The 17,108-nt window shown below is 36.1% G+C and overlaps 3 protein-coding genes across 4 annotated transcripts; 2 read left to right on the forward strand and 1 right to left on the reverse strand.

The window, feature by feature from the left end:
• Nucleotides 1–276: 276 nt before the first annotated feature.
• On the forward strand, nt 277–2,009 carry LOC124299689 (40S ribosomal protein S20). 2 transcript variants are annotated; one of them, XM_046752974.1, is made up of 3 exons: nt 277–429; nt 1,260–1,365; nt 1,691–2,009. In XM_046752974.1, exons 1-3 carry the CDS (start codon nt 427–429, stop codon nt 1,951–1,953), a joined length of 372 nt encoding a protein of 123 aa, XP_046608930.1. In that variant the 5' UTR covers nt 277–426; the 3' UTR covers nt 1,954–2,009. The 2 variants fall into 2 exon arrangements, with proteins under 2 accessions (XP_046608930.1, XP_046608929.1); XM_046752973.1 differs by lacking the exon at nt 277–429 and having other exon boundaries at nt 1,251–1,365.
• Nucleotides 2,010–2,144: 135 nt separating this feature from the next.
• LOC124299688 (eukaryotic translation initiation factor 2 subunit 1) lies at nt 2,145–4,695 on the reverse strand. Its single transcript, XM_046752972.1, has 6 exons — nt 4,536–4,695; nt 3,975–4,217; nt 3,477–3,708; nt 3,131–3,363; nt 2,664–2,779; nt 2,145–2,470 (listed from the first exon to the last, which is right to left on the reverse strand). Exons 2-6 carry the CDS (start codon nt 4,210–4,212, stop codon nt 2,285–2,287), a joined length of 1,005 nt encoding a protein of 334 aa, XP_046608928.1. The 5' UTR covers nt 4,213–4,217; nt 4,536–4,695; the 3' UTR covers nt 2,145–2,284.
• A 6,241-nt stretch (nt 4,696–10,936) lies between these two features.
• Nucleotides 10,937–16,388, forward strand: LOC124300042 (ubiquitin carboxyl-terminal hydrolase 20). Its single transcript, XM_046753658.1, has 4 exons — nt 10,937–12,110; nt 12,774–13,986; nt 14,085–14,356; nt 14,617–16,388. The coding sequence occupies exons 1-4, from the start codon at nt 11,141–11,143 to the stop codon at nt 14,919–14,921; spliced, it is 2,760 nt and encodes a 919-aa protein (XP_046609614.1). The 5' UTR covers nt 10,937–11,140; the 3' UTR covers nt 14,922–16,388.
• Nucleotides 16,389–17,108: the final 720 nt, after the last annotated feature.

The raw sequence follows: 17,108 nt of genomic DNA on the forward strand, positions 1-17,108 counted from the left end.
TCCTTACAATTTACGTGTGTCAGTAGTAATATTTATTGCGGGATGTCTATAGCAAACCATACATAGGTTCGAATTCGATTGTAAATATTCGACCTTAGAGTTCTCGTAACGGGACGACAAACTTTGTATATTTTTATGAAAAAACTACCAAGCAGACTCGTCGGAATATTTCTGGATCGCTTCGACGGTATTGAACCCCTTCAATATCTTGAAAATTCCATATTTCTTTCATAAATCGAAGTTGCACGAGCAGATAGGTGACGGCATCGAGATATCGGTCGACACCGTGCACACCAGCTTCCGGATCCCGATAAACGTCGGACTCTTTCTTGTTGGACACGTGCGACGTGTACGTAAACTGGTTCAGCGCTGATCAATTTTTCTCTATTTCAAATTGATCATCTCGACCGGGAATAAAACGCAGCAATGGTAAGTCAACATTGTTTTGCGGAGCCTTCAAAGCGGTCAACTTTATTCTCCTAACTACCCGACGACGCGCAATAAACTTCGCCAAATCAAAGTTGGGTTAGGCGGCGTCTCTAGCCGTGTAATGCCTCTTACAACCTCAAATAGCTCTCCATATTCGATTGTCATTAATCCGACAATCCAGCTTAACTTGCTTAAAATATTCATGCAATCTTAATCCGAGCAACGAATTATTTTCGATTTCGCAATACCGTCATTTTTTACGGCTATCTTGAGTTGAACCCCATTTTGTTGCAACTTTAGAATGCTGGGAATCTCTCTTAGCCCAAGACTAGGATGAGAAAAATCCCGGTTTTTGTTAAATAACCCTATAACAGTTTTTTTTCTGTTCATCTCAATACTAACGGCATTATCATTAATTTTTAAATAACATCTCAAAAGGAAATCATAATTGTTCATTCTATGAACCATATATTCTTTTTTTTAAATCCTTTAAATATTTAATACTTTTTGTGATTTGCTTAATCTTAATATACTTAATAACGTTTCCGTCACATTTTATTTTTCTGCATATGGATTATTGCTCAAACACTAGTCACATCGCTAAAGTATAATGAAACTAGATCTAATTTAAAAAATTTATAACAAACATTATCTGAACAGTTGAATTCTTTTGTCCCAAAGTATGAAGATAGTAAATTCAACAATGTGCGTTGTTTTGTATTTAGTCACAATCAGTAGTACCTTGGAAAACATTTTTAAACTATCTTGTTTTAACTGTCTCACAAAACTTGATCAAGATTACACAATAAAATGATTATGAAATGTTTCAGGCAAGTCTTAAGACAGATAATCCAGAGAAACCTGGTCAGGAAACTGCACCAATCCATCGGATCCGTATTACACTGACCTCATGTAACGTCCGTTCCCTTGAGAAAGGTAAATGAGTAAACGTAATTATTGTATATTTTTCGAATTACTGAAATTGTGTGGCTAAGTATTGATACTTCATTTAATTTTTTGCATAAACATATAGCATAGCAAGAGATCTATACAATTTATTCAAGCGTTCCTTTTTCTAAATCATCACATTTCAACTCATTCAATTTCAACTCTAATCCTTTTTAATTACCCAGAACTTGAAATATGGTGAAGACAAATGATCAACTGAAAATAAAAATATTATCAATTTAGATGCAAACTTTTGTATGAAGTTTAAAAATTAGTATCAGATTTTAAATTAATATTCCTTCAAAATTCACAGTGTGTACAGAGCTTATCACTGGAGCTAAGAAACAGAAACAGAAGCTGAAGGTGAAAGGACCTGTCCGTATGCCAACCAAGATTCTTAGAATTACAACACGTAAAACACCTTGTGGTGAAGGTTCAAAGACTTGGGATCGCTTCCAGATGCGAATTCATAAGAGGGTAATTGACCTTTACTCTCCGTCTGAAATTGTAAAGCAAATAACCAGCATCTCAATTGAACCTGGTGTAGAAGTTGAAGTTACCATTGCTGACGAATAAACCATTGAAATAAAATTTCAATAAAATGTTTGAATAAAAAATTAAAAATTAAAATACCTGGATGAGTCTTATTACCCCTTGTGCCTATACCGTATTTTTTAAGCAGCTCTAAATTTAGACGTGGGACGCTGAAAATTAGAAGTATCGAAGGAGTGAAGAATGGACGTATTAGATAAATTAAATTCATTATATTCTTATAATATTTTTCACTTTATTTGTAAAATCTTGTATCATAAAGTCAATGAAAGTGATTCTGCACTTGATAAAGTTACTCGCCAGATGCGGTCACATAGAGAAGGATGAATACAAATTCGTTTGTTTCGCATATTGTTTAATCATCCTCCTGAGAATCGTTACCGCCCTTTCCCGCATCTTCACCTTCTTCGCCCCCACTGAAGTCACCCATACCCTCAGCTTCTTCTTCATCATCGTCACCTGCCACCTCTGCATTTTCGAGTTCGGCACGCTCCATTTGTCTTGCCAACTCAGCTTCGTCAGTTGCTGTCACAACTTTTGGCTGAAAATATAGTACAACAATTGTCAAGATCTCCTTGTGGCAACTTTGAATCTTTTGGTAATTCATTGTTCTAGTCAACAGAAACACATTTTCTTTGACTTTGTCATGTATCGATACAACCGTGGCAAGATGTATTTAAAGTTTAATATCTTTAAAAGCACTATCTCCAACAAGCTTATAACTGAAAACTCACCGCCATTTGAATGTCGAATACACCTCCAAGGGATATAATTTTTTCCTTAATCACCTCTATGGCATCATTCAATGCCTTTAAACCGTCTTGTTTCTCAGGTGTAGAGGTTGTCATGACTGGAATATAAGGAAATGAATATTGAATCACCTAATAATATATGAAAAATATTTAATGATATCTGGATTTGCAATAATTCAGTATCTAACCATCAAATCACATTGACTAATTCTTGTAAACATGCATTATATGCTTCGATTATTCAGAGTATCGATTGAGAATCCAAAAAAATTTCTGCAATTCATTTGTATTCTTCACCTGAAGAAATACAATTTTATAGAGAAGTTTTTCTGATTTGCAAACTTGAAAGCAGTCAAAATCTTATTACATTTTATTACACTGAAAGTGTGAAGTAATTTAATATGTTACTGATTAATGAGTATGATAATCAATATTAATCAGATATGTACCATACAACGGAGGGGCTATTAAATTGATTTTGATCGGCAATTCTTCTGTCGTCAGAGCCAAACCAGCTTTTAATGCAGTTTTGACAGCATCTATGCCTTCGTAACCGTAGCAAGCAACTTCAACATCAGCACGAATCTTGACGGCTTGAGATGTGAGTTTCCGCTTGATATTGTTCAACAATACTTCTTTAGTGTGATCATCCAAGCCACACTCGGCCAAGATGGAAGGGTCCCTGATACACAAATTTTTTATTCACAGACTTCCCTTTAGTATTTAATTTTTTAAAGCAATTTCCTCAAACTCAAAAAATAATAATTGCTAATTGCAATCAATGAGATGACTTACAATACTGATTGTTTAAAGAAATCATAGGCTGATGCCTTCTGTTTTTTATATTTTTCTTCAAAGTACCAAGCTGTCTTCTGGTACAATTCCTCCAGCTGTTCGTCGCTATCATAATGCAATAGCTCGGCAACATGACGTAAAATCGAATTCACTGCCTTAGCTTTGGCAAATCGTTCTGTACATTTTTCTACATCTTCAGCAGATACTCGTCGTTTACTCAAGTCAATATACCCTTGAAAAAACGTTCAATATTAAAATTGATTACATAAAGAATCAGAATGGGTAAGCACATTGAATTTCCTAGTTGAATGCATTGTTTAAGGTGTACCCTAAAATTTGGTGAAATTGTAAGGAAATTTGATGTGAATTTTTGTCTGCATTGTGTACAATTCTCAGATTCTATAAGGTTTTCTGAACATAGTAATCACTGAAAAATGCTGAACTGGCATTATGAGTATGGATTGGCTTAAATTACAATCAGCCATAAATTATACATACCTTTATCTTTGTCAACTCTGATGACAACAACAGGTTCCGTTTTTCCGACTCTGATGAGTTTGTTGATGGAACGAATACGTCGCCTTGACAATTCAGAAAGAAGAATCATGCCTTCGATATTATTATACTCCAATAAATGAACATAGGCTCCCATTTCAGCTATGCTACGTACATTGACCATAACCACATCTTCAACTTCAGGATATTTTTCCTTGTAAAACCGGCAAGATAACACCATATTGGCTGAAAGAAAAGATATAATTCTTTTATCACAGAATGTAGAGGGTTGATCTGATAGTTTGCAAAAGGAAAAAATACAATCTGTTTTCGAACAATAATTCTTTCAAAAAAAGTTGATAGCTAGACATTCTGCGGCAGGTTGTCATATACAACACGAACTTTGGAGGCGGGTTAGGTGTGGTGGTATTAATATCATGCAAACATTCCGTATGAAATTGATGAGAAACGTAATATGGAAGCGGTTCGCCAAATTTAAAGGTTATCTTTTAGGTTAGCCGTACGAAATATGCGTTATCTATATAAATATCCATCTGCGATTACCTAGATTCTATGAGCCTATGAAAATAGAAGTAGGATTAACTAAGGCCGAAGAAATTTACTTGAAACTGTAAACTCTATTCAAATATGCTTATAATCCATGTGGGATCGGGAGTTTGCTACAGACAGGCTGATGAAAGTGGCAAACAGCAACTCTCAACCAAATTACCCACTGATTTCTGTGCTCTCAACCTATAGGGTAAAAAATGTCAGTAACCTCAACCAGCGCCCCAACCGCACATTCTGATTTCGAGTAAACTCTGATTCGGTAGTTGCTTTCTACCGGGGACATCAGATAATAATTGTATTTATATGCATAGTGGAAGTCTCTTTTCTCATCATATTTAATATGATAGAGAAAAATTAAATTCTAGGGTGTTTAAATCGAGCATGGGTCTCAACTGTTTACAATCGCCGTGTTTCACGAACGAAAGACTTAACTTTCCGGTTAACTGTGACATCCTAACGCGGTGAATTCCGGACAAATTATAAGGTAGACTCACAATTGAAACACGAAAATAAGCTGGGACGTTGTTATATAAATTTTTTTGAAAAGTAGTTGACAGTAGAGTCAGTTGAGTAATCTAGAAAACAAGCAGGTATACAAATTTGTCATAAAAATTTTGAAATAATTTTCTACAATAGAGTATTTTCTTTCTTCTTTTTGTCATTTTTAGTACCCGGTTTTGAACGAGCTTCGTTGTTTTGTTATTTACCGTTTGTCACGGGAGACTTGCTCGTTAGGTATGTAAATATCGTGTTTCATTGTAACAACTTGATCAAAGTTGATTGCGGATGAATATGATTCGACCCGAACAGTAGTTGATAGTTGTTTGATCAATGTCTGTGCGTGACATGTTTCACAAAAGGCGCGTTTGGAATAGAATTTACGAATTTTTGTAATACAAAAAATTCAAGAAAGAAATTTTATAATTCAACGATTTTAGTGGGTTGACTGCGAAAGGTTAAGCGGGGGAAAAAGATGTTGGAATCGCCAAAGTCTTAATTGCCAAAGCTATGTGCACCTTGTTGACTTGAATTAAGAAACAAAATTTATAAAAAAATTAATGTATTCACGTGGAATTCACTCTATTGCACTAGAGAAATCCGAAGGTATCACGATTCCACATGTGTTACACATCATCGAAGACTGAGTTAAATTTACACAACAATAAAGTTGCCATTTGAAAAACTACAATATGTAAGTATTTGACCAGTGAAAATAAGTACACTTATGCTCGTTTCTACACCACAGCAAGCGGTAGAGCTGCCGGCACGTTTTTTTTTTTTTTACGTGGTATCCCCAATAGGCCTACTCCACGGAGAATACTTGCAAGATCGATTTTACATTCTTCGAAACATTGCAAATGACTTTTTTTCACATGTCAATCATGGTGAATTGTTTTTCCCAATCAATTTGTACTCGTGTATATTCACAGTTTGTTCGACATTTTTGAGTTCGTATAACCCATTGATTATTTATTATCGATGAAAGATGAATATTTTAATTATGGATGATTTTAATTACGTTCTCGCAGGTTTTTTTTTCATGACGTATGAGATAATCAATAAATGGAGAACCTGATGAATACGCAAAACAATCAACAACTGAACCATGATCCAAAACACGAATCGCTGTAAGACGTTGGCATTTACCTATCGGAAGATGATGCAGAAATCTTTGAAGAAATGGAAACAAATCGGAGAAGAATAAGAACAACCACCAAAAAACGATCGCAACCAAAGACTGTAAAACCATACAAAAAACTACAGTTGAATAAATTTTACTACAGTTTGTGATCACGATGATTATGAACTACATCGCTAAACCTATGTATCGGTGAAAACAAAATGACTAACCCTGAACCAGACCTAAGCCTAAAAAATGAGGCGTTAACTTTTCAGTATAGTTGATAAAACTCAGTTACCTGGAACAGATAAAAATATGATTAATGCCATATGTCGATAGACAAAAATATACTTAGCCTAGATAAGTAAAAATTATAATTAACGAATATAAACAAATTAATTATCTGCAACGTACAAAAGGGTTTAATTAGCAGAAGGAGACAGAAAGTGTGATTAGATGAAATAAACAGAAGGTTTGATTAGCTGAAACAGACAAAAGATTTGATTAGCTGAAAGAGATAAAAGGTTTGATTAGCTGAAACGAACAAAAGGTATGATTAGCTGAAACGAAAAAAAGTTTTGTAAGCTGAAGCGGACGAAGGTATGGTTAGCATAATCAAATAAGTCTATAAACTTACAAAAAATGGGTAGAGTCCAACATGACATTCACTTGAATATTTGTTGCTTCAATTATTAATTGTATGGATGAATATAAAACATTCTACATTTATTGAAACGATATCCCTTTCTGCTTTCAGTTATAAAGTTGAAATTTTTTCCAACGGAACATTCTACAGTTCTCAGTGCATTTGTTCAAAAATTGGTTTTGTTGCCCTCAAAAAGAAAATAATACGATCGGTTAAACGAGTATTTCTGTTCATTTCAGATATGTTTCATAAATACTTACGCCAAGATTCTCCACTATCAGTATACACTACAGAGATTTTTGTTCCTGCGCGTTGAGCGCCGGTTTTCGAATGCCGCGCTTTCTCTAATAACAGAAAAGTATCAAGTCCACGCGCAAGGGCGCTGTGGAACTTGAAAACTTTACTATTCGTCAAAAAATTGACCGTAGAGCTGGAAAATCAGCACACCGAAAGTGCGTAACTCTTTTATATACTGTTTGCAAAACCGCCGGGCAAAAAACCGTTTCCGACTCCCGTTATTAATTGGCGCGCAAAAAGCTGCGTCCAATTTTCGTGATTAATCTTCGCGCGATAAGGCGCGACAGATTAAACTGTCAAAAAATTTGTATTATCTAAATTTGTATCCAAAAAATTCTGTAGAAATCCAATCCGCATCTGCATCTTTCTGAATTAGATACATTGCTATGCGGATTGTTGTTCTCAGATTACAAATCGAATTGAAATGAGGATGGAGGTTGGAGGGCATGCATTATTGTGTGGCGTGACGGTCGGCGGTCCTCTTCGACGCGAAGTCTTCGAGCTCAGCATCTCTCCCCATCTAGCGTACCACGGAACGCGATAGATGGTCCAGAGATGAGTTTTGCCCATTCAGACGATCACAGAGATCAATTGAATGAAATAACGATCGGTAATGACTAAATAATTGAATTGCATAACGATTGAAAAATGATTACAGACTGACAAGAAATGAAAAATTCAATTTCATTTATATTCAAATGCTTTCAAATACTCGAGAGACTCGAATACGAAGTCTGCTGGGAAAAAATGTCTGTGATCGTTTGACGCTGTGGATTACAAAAGTTAGTAACATCACGGTACATCGCGACCTTCCCTACCCTCACCTGTTTCCCAACGAAGCCACCCAACGGAAAAGAGAGACTCACACACACATGCATAAAACCCGCGACGGATCCCAAAACGTCCACCTACCTACCCGGTTACCTATATTCGACCTAAACGATTCTCCATTTTTTCCAACAGACATTATTCTTCATCATTTGCACCGTGGTCACTGACTTACATTTTCGTTGGTTACCTGTTGGGAGCAAGATATTTTTGTATCGTAGTCTGCCTTTTCGAAATACAGTATCACGGTTGTATCCCGCGAACTCTAATATTGCATTTGTTATTTTAGTAAATGTTGGCAGACTATCGGTACATTAACCTTTTGTAAAAGTGATTAAGACATCCTGTATGCCAATTAGCATTTTTCTAAGCGAGCTAAGCCTGCAGTTGATCAATACTTGTTGGATGTTAAAAGATTAAAAATGATATATAATACAAGATGCAAGTTGATTACGTTACGTTATGCCAGCCTTTGGAATTTTATCAATTTAACAATATCGTGAATAATTAAATATTTTCAAACCTCAGGTGAACCCGCCACTTAATCGGCATCATCGGTAAATTCAAACGTAGATTATTACATCAGTTGCAAAACACAATTCGATCTCGCGAGTACCGAGTAAGCGATGGTTACCTGTCGCGATGCTCATTCCACTTTTAGCAAGGTGTAAAACGTCTAACTTTGAGTAAGGTATGGTAAATTGCATTACGAAAAAAAAATGGTTCGACTGAAAGTCAAGCACGTTGCGATCGTGAATGAGCCTATCCGTGCAGCTAAAAAATCGAAGATTTATGTAACAATTGTTACCGCCACGCCACGTGACAGAGGAATCCCAGGGAAATACCCATAACCTAACACATGCAAACTCACCAACGTTGCCGAGAAATGGAGAAGTCAACCGGAAGTCTCTGCATAAATCTATGAAAAACAAAGCAAGACACTAGAATTAATTAAGCAAATTGGCTTTTCGGTTTTCAAATGAATTATTACTGTTGTCTATTTTCATATTTATGCATTGCATGTTACGCAAGAACAAAATTTCGACTCTAGATTTTAATTAATTTTATGAGCAAAATAGATGGTATCACTTTGATTATTCCGATTACGAATAGCATATTATAATATGGGTGCTTAATCAGAGGAGCAAGGAGAACGTTTTCACAAAGCTATGACGAACTTTGAACGTTACCAAGGGCAGCACAACGAAAATATGATGGAAGATTACATTTGGGGTTTAATACAAGAAAACCCATGCAAACATAAAAGATCCACTATAAAAATATTCATTTTTAAACTTGATTTATCGTTATTTCACATTTTCGTGCTATTATTTATCACAATTCTTGAATAAAAAAGACTTTGATGTTCCGCAAAAAGTTTAAAATTCAATTATAAAAAAAAAAAATAGTAATTTTTCTTGAAGATTCAAAAAATTGTTCTAGCTTCTACAAAAGCAAACTTTGATCAGAAAAATAATTGTTTCCTTTATTTGCAACGTAGGAGAAACCAAAATTTCACATGCAGAAGCCAGACCCAGAAATCATGTCGACCGGTGTTATCAATCAATAATTAAAATTAGTATCGTCACCTAGAATCTGGGCTGCTCCACACTTCAACGTAGTAGTTCTTGTAGCATCTCAGGTTTATTGGTGAAGCGACGCACTTTTCACATAATTCAGATCTCCACTTATCTCTTATACTTCAAAAATCCGCACCGGAATAACACTAGCACCCGATTCTACACTGACTTTTTGTACTGTAGCCGTTTGTTTGCACCGACGCGACTGAATAAACTTGCTAACAATGCAACTGCGCATTCGCCGAAAATCAACCAAAAAATTACTAAAATTGACACTCGACACAGAGACAAAACTACGCATCACTCAAATCTGAAGTTACACAAAACAATGAAAATTCGGGACACGAAATTCACCTTCAACATTCCCGGGATGTTTTCATTTCAGTAACTCGGATTTTTTTCTGGCTACACGCTGCTCCTCGTGATTATTCACAGATAAGTATGTTGTAAATACACTGATGGAACAACGTGCCACAACCTGAATAACGCAGTCTGAACGTTGAACTGGTCCGAGAACACGAGAACACGTGATTTCGTTCCAATTGCTCGGAAACACCCGACGCTGCCCGGCGCTCAGAAGAGAATAATATCAGTTCTCTGAAGGCGGAAGATAATATCCCCCCCACCCCCCTCTTGTCGCTCTTCCCATGGAGTGGGGGTAGCTACACGCGCCTACTTAGCTGCCCCCCTCCCCTCCCGCCGGCCCGCCTGTGAGTAGAGTGAGAGAGGGTGGGAGAATTATTATCTCCTGTCCTTCAGAAAACCGATTCAAACCCGTTCGCGGGATGCTTACGCCGTTGCCATATATCGCTATGGTCTCAACGGCCGGGTGAAAACACCAGGTAAGCTGCACGCCACGCGATCTAACGTTTGGAGGATCGCCGTATTATGTGACGTCAGGCAAAGTTTGAATTCTCCGACCACTTACGGCGACTGTTCAAATAAAGCTTATGTATCATTATATATAATTTGTCCAACTAGTCTTTATGTAAGACTCAATTTTTTAGTATAATCAATTATTTTATAAAATAAAAGTTGACCCTCCGGTACTTCGTTTCAGAATTTGGGTACATGGGAGCCAGGAGAATGTAAATAGATGAAACGGAATACGAAACTTGTATACAACTTATACGTATACAACAAATATAATCGTAAGAATACTAACAGATGACATTTGTTAACACTCGTAATAAACAATCGCACTGTGTAAAACCAATAACCTCTTCTTGCGCATTTGTACTCCTGCAGTCGCCGTAACCAGAATATTATAATGTGTATGTACTTTTATCACGTATTGTAGACCAGGCTTTATCCTTCTGAGGGTTCATAGTTCAACAGCTCCAGCATTAGCGCTGCACACGACGAATTGTAAAACAACCAAAAAACAACGGTTGTGGTTCACATTATAGAACTACTTATCTCGAATGACAATCATTTTCGTGGTCTATCATCGGAAGACTCGCGATGGATTATGCAGGTTAGAAAACGGCGAAAAATGTCAACATGAAACATCTCATTGTAAATTAGTAACGAATTTGATATAACAGGCCAGAAAAAACTTAGAAATAACTCACGAATATCTATTCAAAGTTTCATTTTCCCATTTAAAACTCCGGGAATATCGCAAATGCCTCTCGTCGCAAGAAATTGTCCGCACATAGCCAAGCATGGGGATCTGTCAATCCTCGAATCGTTGGCTACGCAAAAGGAGAAATTCTTCAAGTGTAACGATTGTGATAATGACGGGCCAAATTTGTGGTTCTGTCTGTTTCCCAATTGCAAGTGGATTGGTTGTTCGACAACCCATTTAGACCACAGCACGATCCATAATACAAAATTTCCAAACCACTGCGCCCATATGAACTTGTCAACCGAGAGGATATGGTGCTACTATTGCGAGCACGAGGTCATAGCAGTCCACATACCGTCCCCTCTGCACTCGCCAAATCCGAGAGAGCCAAAATCAAGCGGTAACAAATTCTCCGGAGATGCCTGTATCGGTGTGACATTAAAATCGGATAACTCGGAGCTGCATCAGTCCTTGATGAACAAATTCGGCAGGTCTGGAGCAAACAGAATAGACTGGGAAAAGGGTGTTCTCACCTATGAAAAATCTGGCGACTCTCCGGATAGCACAGACTCTGATGATAGCAAGGACCTCGCAGTAAAACCAAAGGGCCTTGTCGGCTTGCAGAACATTGGCAACACGTGTTACATGAATGCTGCGCTCCAAGCCTTGTCCAACGTTCCACCATTGACTCAATTTTTCTTGGAATGTGGTCTGATCGTCAATTGCATACTCAAAGATCGCAAGCCCGGCCTGAGCTTGAGCTACCTTAATCTGATTAGTGAAATGTGGAACAAAAAGACACGAGGATATGTTGTTCCTCATGGTATTTTATATTGGATAAGAACAGTTCATCCGATGTTCAGAGGCTACCATCAACACGACACACAGGAATTCTTAAGATGCTTTATGGATCAGCTGCACGAAGAACTAAAAGAACATATAGAGGATGACAGAGATCATTTATTGAGACTAAAGGGGTTTGAGGAACATTCTTCGGACGAAGAAGACACAGAGGTTGATGGAACCGGTTTGTAACAGTTTCCATTTGTATATTCATTGCAGTAGAGACACATTACCTGAAAATAAATTCCCAATGATTTTCCTGACTTGTTGCAGTCTGGAAGTCTTTAAAATATCAGCCAGCTCCGCATTGTTAAATTGTTTATGCTCTTACTAAAAGTTGGGTACCCTCAACATTTATCACGATTTCTAATATGATATGTCAGCAATACTTCATGACATTTGATAAAGTATTATTACAAATTTCTCATTTTTCATTTAAGATTATAGCTATATTTGAAGAAGAAAAAGATATTTGTCACCAAATTCCTAAATATTCAACAATCATTGACTGAAAAGTGTGTAGCTTACCCAATAAGGAATTTCATTCCTAATTGTTTCTAATTTTTCCTGTGTTTCTGGTCTGTCGCTATACTGTATCATTATTCTTTCAACTTTAATAAATAAATGAATATTTATACAAGTGAATGTTACAAAATAAGTATTACAAGGGAATATATACATATAAAATTAATTTCAATGTAATTCAAAACTCTTAGATAATATGATGAATGACTATGAACCTAATATGAATAAGTTCACATTTTTCATTTCATTTTCAACCCGTTTACAAATATAAATTGACCGATAGTAGTCATTTATGCAGATGTGTGTTCTTAATCTGATACAGGTTCTAGTCAATCTGATGCTGAATACGAAACCTGTGACTCGGGAGTTAGTGAGCAAAGCTCGTTGAGTGACGAGGGAGAACGCGGGACCAAAAGGCGATACTACAGGTTGTCCCAGTCAGAGAAATTGAGAAGCAAGTTCAGCAATAGCAGGAGCATGAAGAAGTCGACTGGTGATGATTCCTTCTCTCAAAATCAGAGATCGACCCCGAGCTCACCGACCAAACATCGTAACAAGAAACTAATGAAAACTAGAAGTATTATCAGCGACATATTCGATGGAAAACTTCTGAGTAATGTACAGTGCTTAACTTGTGACAGAGTTTCCAGAAGGGTTGAAACTTTTCAAGACCTCTCTCTGCCCATACCTAGCAGAGATCACATCGATATGTTGCATCAAGGATCGCTTACTCCACAAAAAGCTGGACCTTGCTCTGACGTAGTTTATGTGACCAATCAGTCGGGCTGGGTTTCCTGGTTTTGGCAATGGATGCGTTCCTGGTTTTGGGGGCCGGTTGTTAGCCTCCATGATTGCCTATCTGCATTTTTCAGCGCCGACGAATTAAAGGGTGACAATATGTACAGCTGTGAAAAGTGCAATAAACTTCGTAACGGTATAAAATTTTCAAAGGTCTTGGAACTCCCTGAGGTTCTCTGTATTCATCTGAAGAGATTTCGGCACGAACTAATGTTTAGTTCAAAGATTGCCAATTACGTTTCATTTCCTTTGGAAGGTTTAGATATGAGACCATATATGCACAAGGAATGCGTGTCAAAAGTCACGACGTATGATTTGATATCTGTAATTTGTCATCACGGAACTGCCGGAGGTGGTCATTACACATGCTACGCTTTGAACACTGCTGTAAATCAATGGTTTGAATTTGATGATCAATGCGTTACTCAAATGTCGCCAGAAACAGTTAAAAATTGTGAAGCTTATGTGTTGTTTTATAAAAAATCATCACCTGAAATGAATCAGTTTAGAGAAAAAACTGTAGAATTGAGAAATGTATCAGCCCTGGAGCTGTCGCATTTGAATTTCTTCGTATCTCGTCAATGGATAAACAGGTTCAATACATTCTCGGAACCAGGACCCATTGACAATTCAGACTTCCTGTGTGCTCATGGAGGTGTAATTCCTGCCAGAGCACAATTTGTTGATAAAATCAGTAGGCCAATCCCACAAGAGGTGTGGGAGTATCTCTACGACAAGTGAGTATTCACCCTGCAACAAATTAGAATTTATTTCTGGCTATGTGTAAAATGCACACTGATACAGATCAAAAACATTGATTGTGTTTTCTTTACAGATTTGGTGGTGGGCCAGCTTGCACGCATCTTTACGAGTGCCCCATTTGTGAGGAGAAACATGAATCATTGCAAAAACGGATGCGGTATGAGATGGAGGTCTTTCAACGATTAAATCACGGAGTGGATAACCCACCAGCAATATATGCATTAGCCATGGCTTGGTTACGCCAATGGCAGAGCTTTGTTAGGGGAAAAGAGACACAACCGCCAGGACCCATTGACAATACCTCCATTATCATAAATAAGAATGGTCAAAACCTCTTGAAAGCTGGTAAGATTCCCAATTAATGCCTCTGCAAAGTTTAATTGATTCTATGTCCCTCTCAATCTTGGCGTATAACATACACACTGCAGATTACGTTCACTGTATTGTATCTAAAATGCTTCAATTTGAAAAGAAATTACCGTTATTAGAAGTATGTTGAACCATGTAATCCATCAATATTGTAAGTTTTTGTCTTATGCAAACTCCCTGAAATCAAACCTGAATATGTGGTTATAGTCCTAAAATTATTCTTTAATCCGTAACAGGTTCAGACTATGCTCAGATATCAGAAGAACTTTGGCAATTCTTCCTAAATACTTATGGCGGTGGCCCTGAATTAATGTTGCACTCGTGTCAACGGCCAGTATCGACACAACCAAATTCCTCCCAACATTCCTCCTCTAATCCAAACTTGATTGACCAAAATTCCAAAGCCAGTCGACAAGATGTCAAGACAATTAAAGTGAGTACAACCAGAAGTTCGGAAGTTGTGGCCCACCAAGGAAATGCCGGAGATTGTTTGATGGCCGACTCTGACACCCATCAAATGCAAGGTGACGCAAATTTCTAAAAAGTTGAAAGATTTCCAGAATTATTTTTTCCACTAAATTGTGAAATTAGAAATATTTTTCATACGAGTAATTGTTCAAAAATATAGTCAGTATAATAAACACCAACCAACAAACTTTACTTATTCACCTATTTTATCAAAGATATATTGTACGGCGAAATTCTTCGAAATCAAAGTATTCCATTGAACTGCAGATTCAATCGGTTTGTTCGTATTCAAACAAAATACAAGAATGTGATGTTTTCAGATTTCGTTTTTTAATTTCCTTTTAGATTTAATGTTCTTTTATATTTCCAATATCTGGAAACTATTCACCAAGCATTACCAATGATACTAAGTACACAAAACGTTAGTAAATAAAAAATAAAACCAAGGAATGAAAAATTGTATTTATGCATACTTTAATTTAAGAGCAACAACTTCAATCGCTACACGAGTGTAATATGTTAACGAGGAAAATAAATCATATTTTTTGTTCTGCTCGAAAATAAGCTAACTACCAAAATGTGTAATATTGTTATACGTACAGAGGTACAGGCTATTACCACCATAAGTATTTTTACTGTACCTCATCTGTCATTGATCGCCAGTAGTACAAATATACATTTGATCAATTTATTCCTTTCTTTCTATTCCCCATGTATCTAACACATGAAGCACCGGCAATTTTTTCAAAAAACGCAAAGTCATTCCTGGTTTGTGTGAAGTTGTGAATGAATTTTTATTCAAAATAAAATCATAATTATGCCTCGACGACCTCTCGAGACGCAAGTGATAATCAGTAAGGCTGATCAATGAAGGGAAGACATTTTATAGGCAGAAAAAACATAGAGTTGAAATCAGTTGATTTTCAAAATTAGTAAAAATGTTAGGTTTTGCTTGAATCTAAAGCCCGTTCTCGTATTTTTTCAAAACCGATTTTCGTAATCGTAAATAGAAAGTGTCAGAAATTTTAGTCTAATGTATCTTACAAAATTTTATTTCACTCTGTGTAGTAAATAAATTATTATTATCTCGAGAATACAAATAATAATTCATGAATACAATCAATTATAATCATAGGGTTATGAAGTGGTAAATTTACAACAAGAAAAAAATGTATTATATCAACTAAATAATTGTTGTTGTACAAATTAATTTATCAACTTACACCAGCGACAGAGAATTTGAAAAATCACTATGCAACGTGACCGTATGACATTTTTGTTTAAAACGATTCTGAATGGTTATTGATTATTATGTTACTGTTGTTGTTGTTGTTATTATTATTAATAGATATTGTATGTAATTAATAAATAGCCATATGGTATTTTTTAAATATATATACGTTAAGTAGTGGGGTGGTTGGGATCTCACTATTACGACATATTAAGATTGTAAATTTCTTATTAATTATTAATAAAAAGTATAAATCACATGTACCATATACAAAATAAATTACGAAGTTGGCTGAATTATTAATTCAAATACTTTTTAGTTACATTTAATATCTGAGGTCAACTGCACGTTCAGAAATCATCTAAATCAACAATAAAATTCTTCATCCATTTCGGGAAAAAAAAGTTTACACAGACGTCACTAACATTACGAGCTTGTGAAACTGGTTAAAAAAATGTTTAAGTAACTGAATTGTACACATCGGCCTGTGGGCTGTGATTGGAAATCACCTTTGGCGAAACCAGAACCGTGGTTAATCCGATTTTGAAGTTTTTTACTTTCCTTCTATCTCTATAAATAGGAAAGCAAGAGTAGATTTGGAGGCTTTCTATTTCTAAGTTGAGGAATAAGGATTTTCTATAATGTCGCTATTTTGCCCATTACGCGCATCGTTATTTATTGTTGAACGAATGGTTAGCATTTCAGCTGGAAATGAGTTAGAAAGTTTCCACATAGTAATATATTTTTACGCGAATTTTTTAGTGGTGTATTTTATTTGATGTAATAAGATTAATTAAACCCCTTTTAAAAATTCCCTATAATATATTACCTACGATTACATTATGCATTCCTATCTATAATTGGAGTTACAAGGAATGTTATAGTATCTGATTAGACAGCATTTTCATATTTAAAAAGAACGAATTTGAACGGGAAACTTGTCGAAGCCTACATAATTATATAATGATTTGTATAGTTTGAGGAGAAATTATATCGTATGTATGGTTGTCTTCAGTACGCCAAAGCAGC

The sequence above is a fragment of the Neodiprion virginianus genome, chromosome 3 (assembly GCF_021901495.1).
Source record: "Neodiprion virginianus isolate iyNeoVirg1 chromosome 3, iyNeoVirg1.1, whole genome shotgun sequence".
Lineage (NCBI taxonomy): Eukaryota > Metazoa > Arthropoda > Insecta > Hymenoptera > Diprionidae > Neodiprion > Neodiprion virginianus.

Bases quoted from the DNA above. Each gene is read 5' to 3' on its own strand.
- LOC124299689 (XM_046752973.1), top strand. From the start codon at position 1,251: ATGTTTCAGGCAAGTCTTAAGACAGATAATCCAGAGAAACCTGGTCAG. The intron at 1,366-1,690 runs GTAAATGAGTAA...CAAAATTCACAG, and splicing joins CGTCCGTTCCCTTGAGAAAG to TGTGTACAGAGCTTATCACT.
- LOC124299688 (XM_046752972.1), bottom strand. From the start codon at position 4,212: ATGGTGTTATCTTGCCGGTTTTACAAGGAAAAATATCCTGAAGTTGAA. The intron at 3,709-3,974 runs GTATGTATAATT...CGTTTTTTCAAG, and splicing joins CAGAGTTGACAAAGATAAAG to GGTATATTGACTTGAGTAAA. The intron at 2,471-2,663 runs GTGAGTTTTCAG...CTATATTTTCAG, and splicing joins TATTCGACATTCAAATGGCG to CCAAAAGTTGTGACAGCAAC.
- LOC124300042 (XM_046753658.1), top strand. From the start codon at position 11,141: ATGCCTCTCGTCGCAAGAAATTGTCCGCACATAGCCAAGCATGGGGAT. The intron at 13,987-14,084 runs GTGAGTATTCAC...TTTTCTTTACAG, and splicing joins TGGGAGTATCTCTACGACAA to ATTTGGTGGTGGGCCAGCTT. The intron at 14,357-14,616 runs GTAAGATTCCCA...AATCCGTAACAG, and splicing joins TCAAAACCTCTTGAAAGCTG to GTTCAGACTATGCTCAGATA.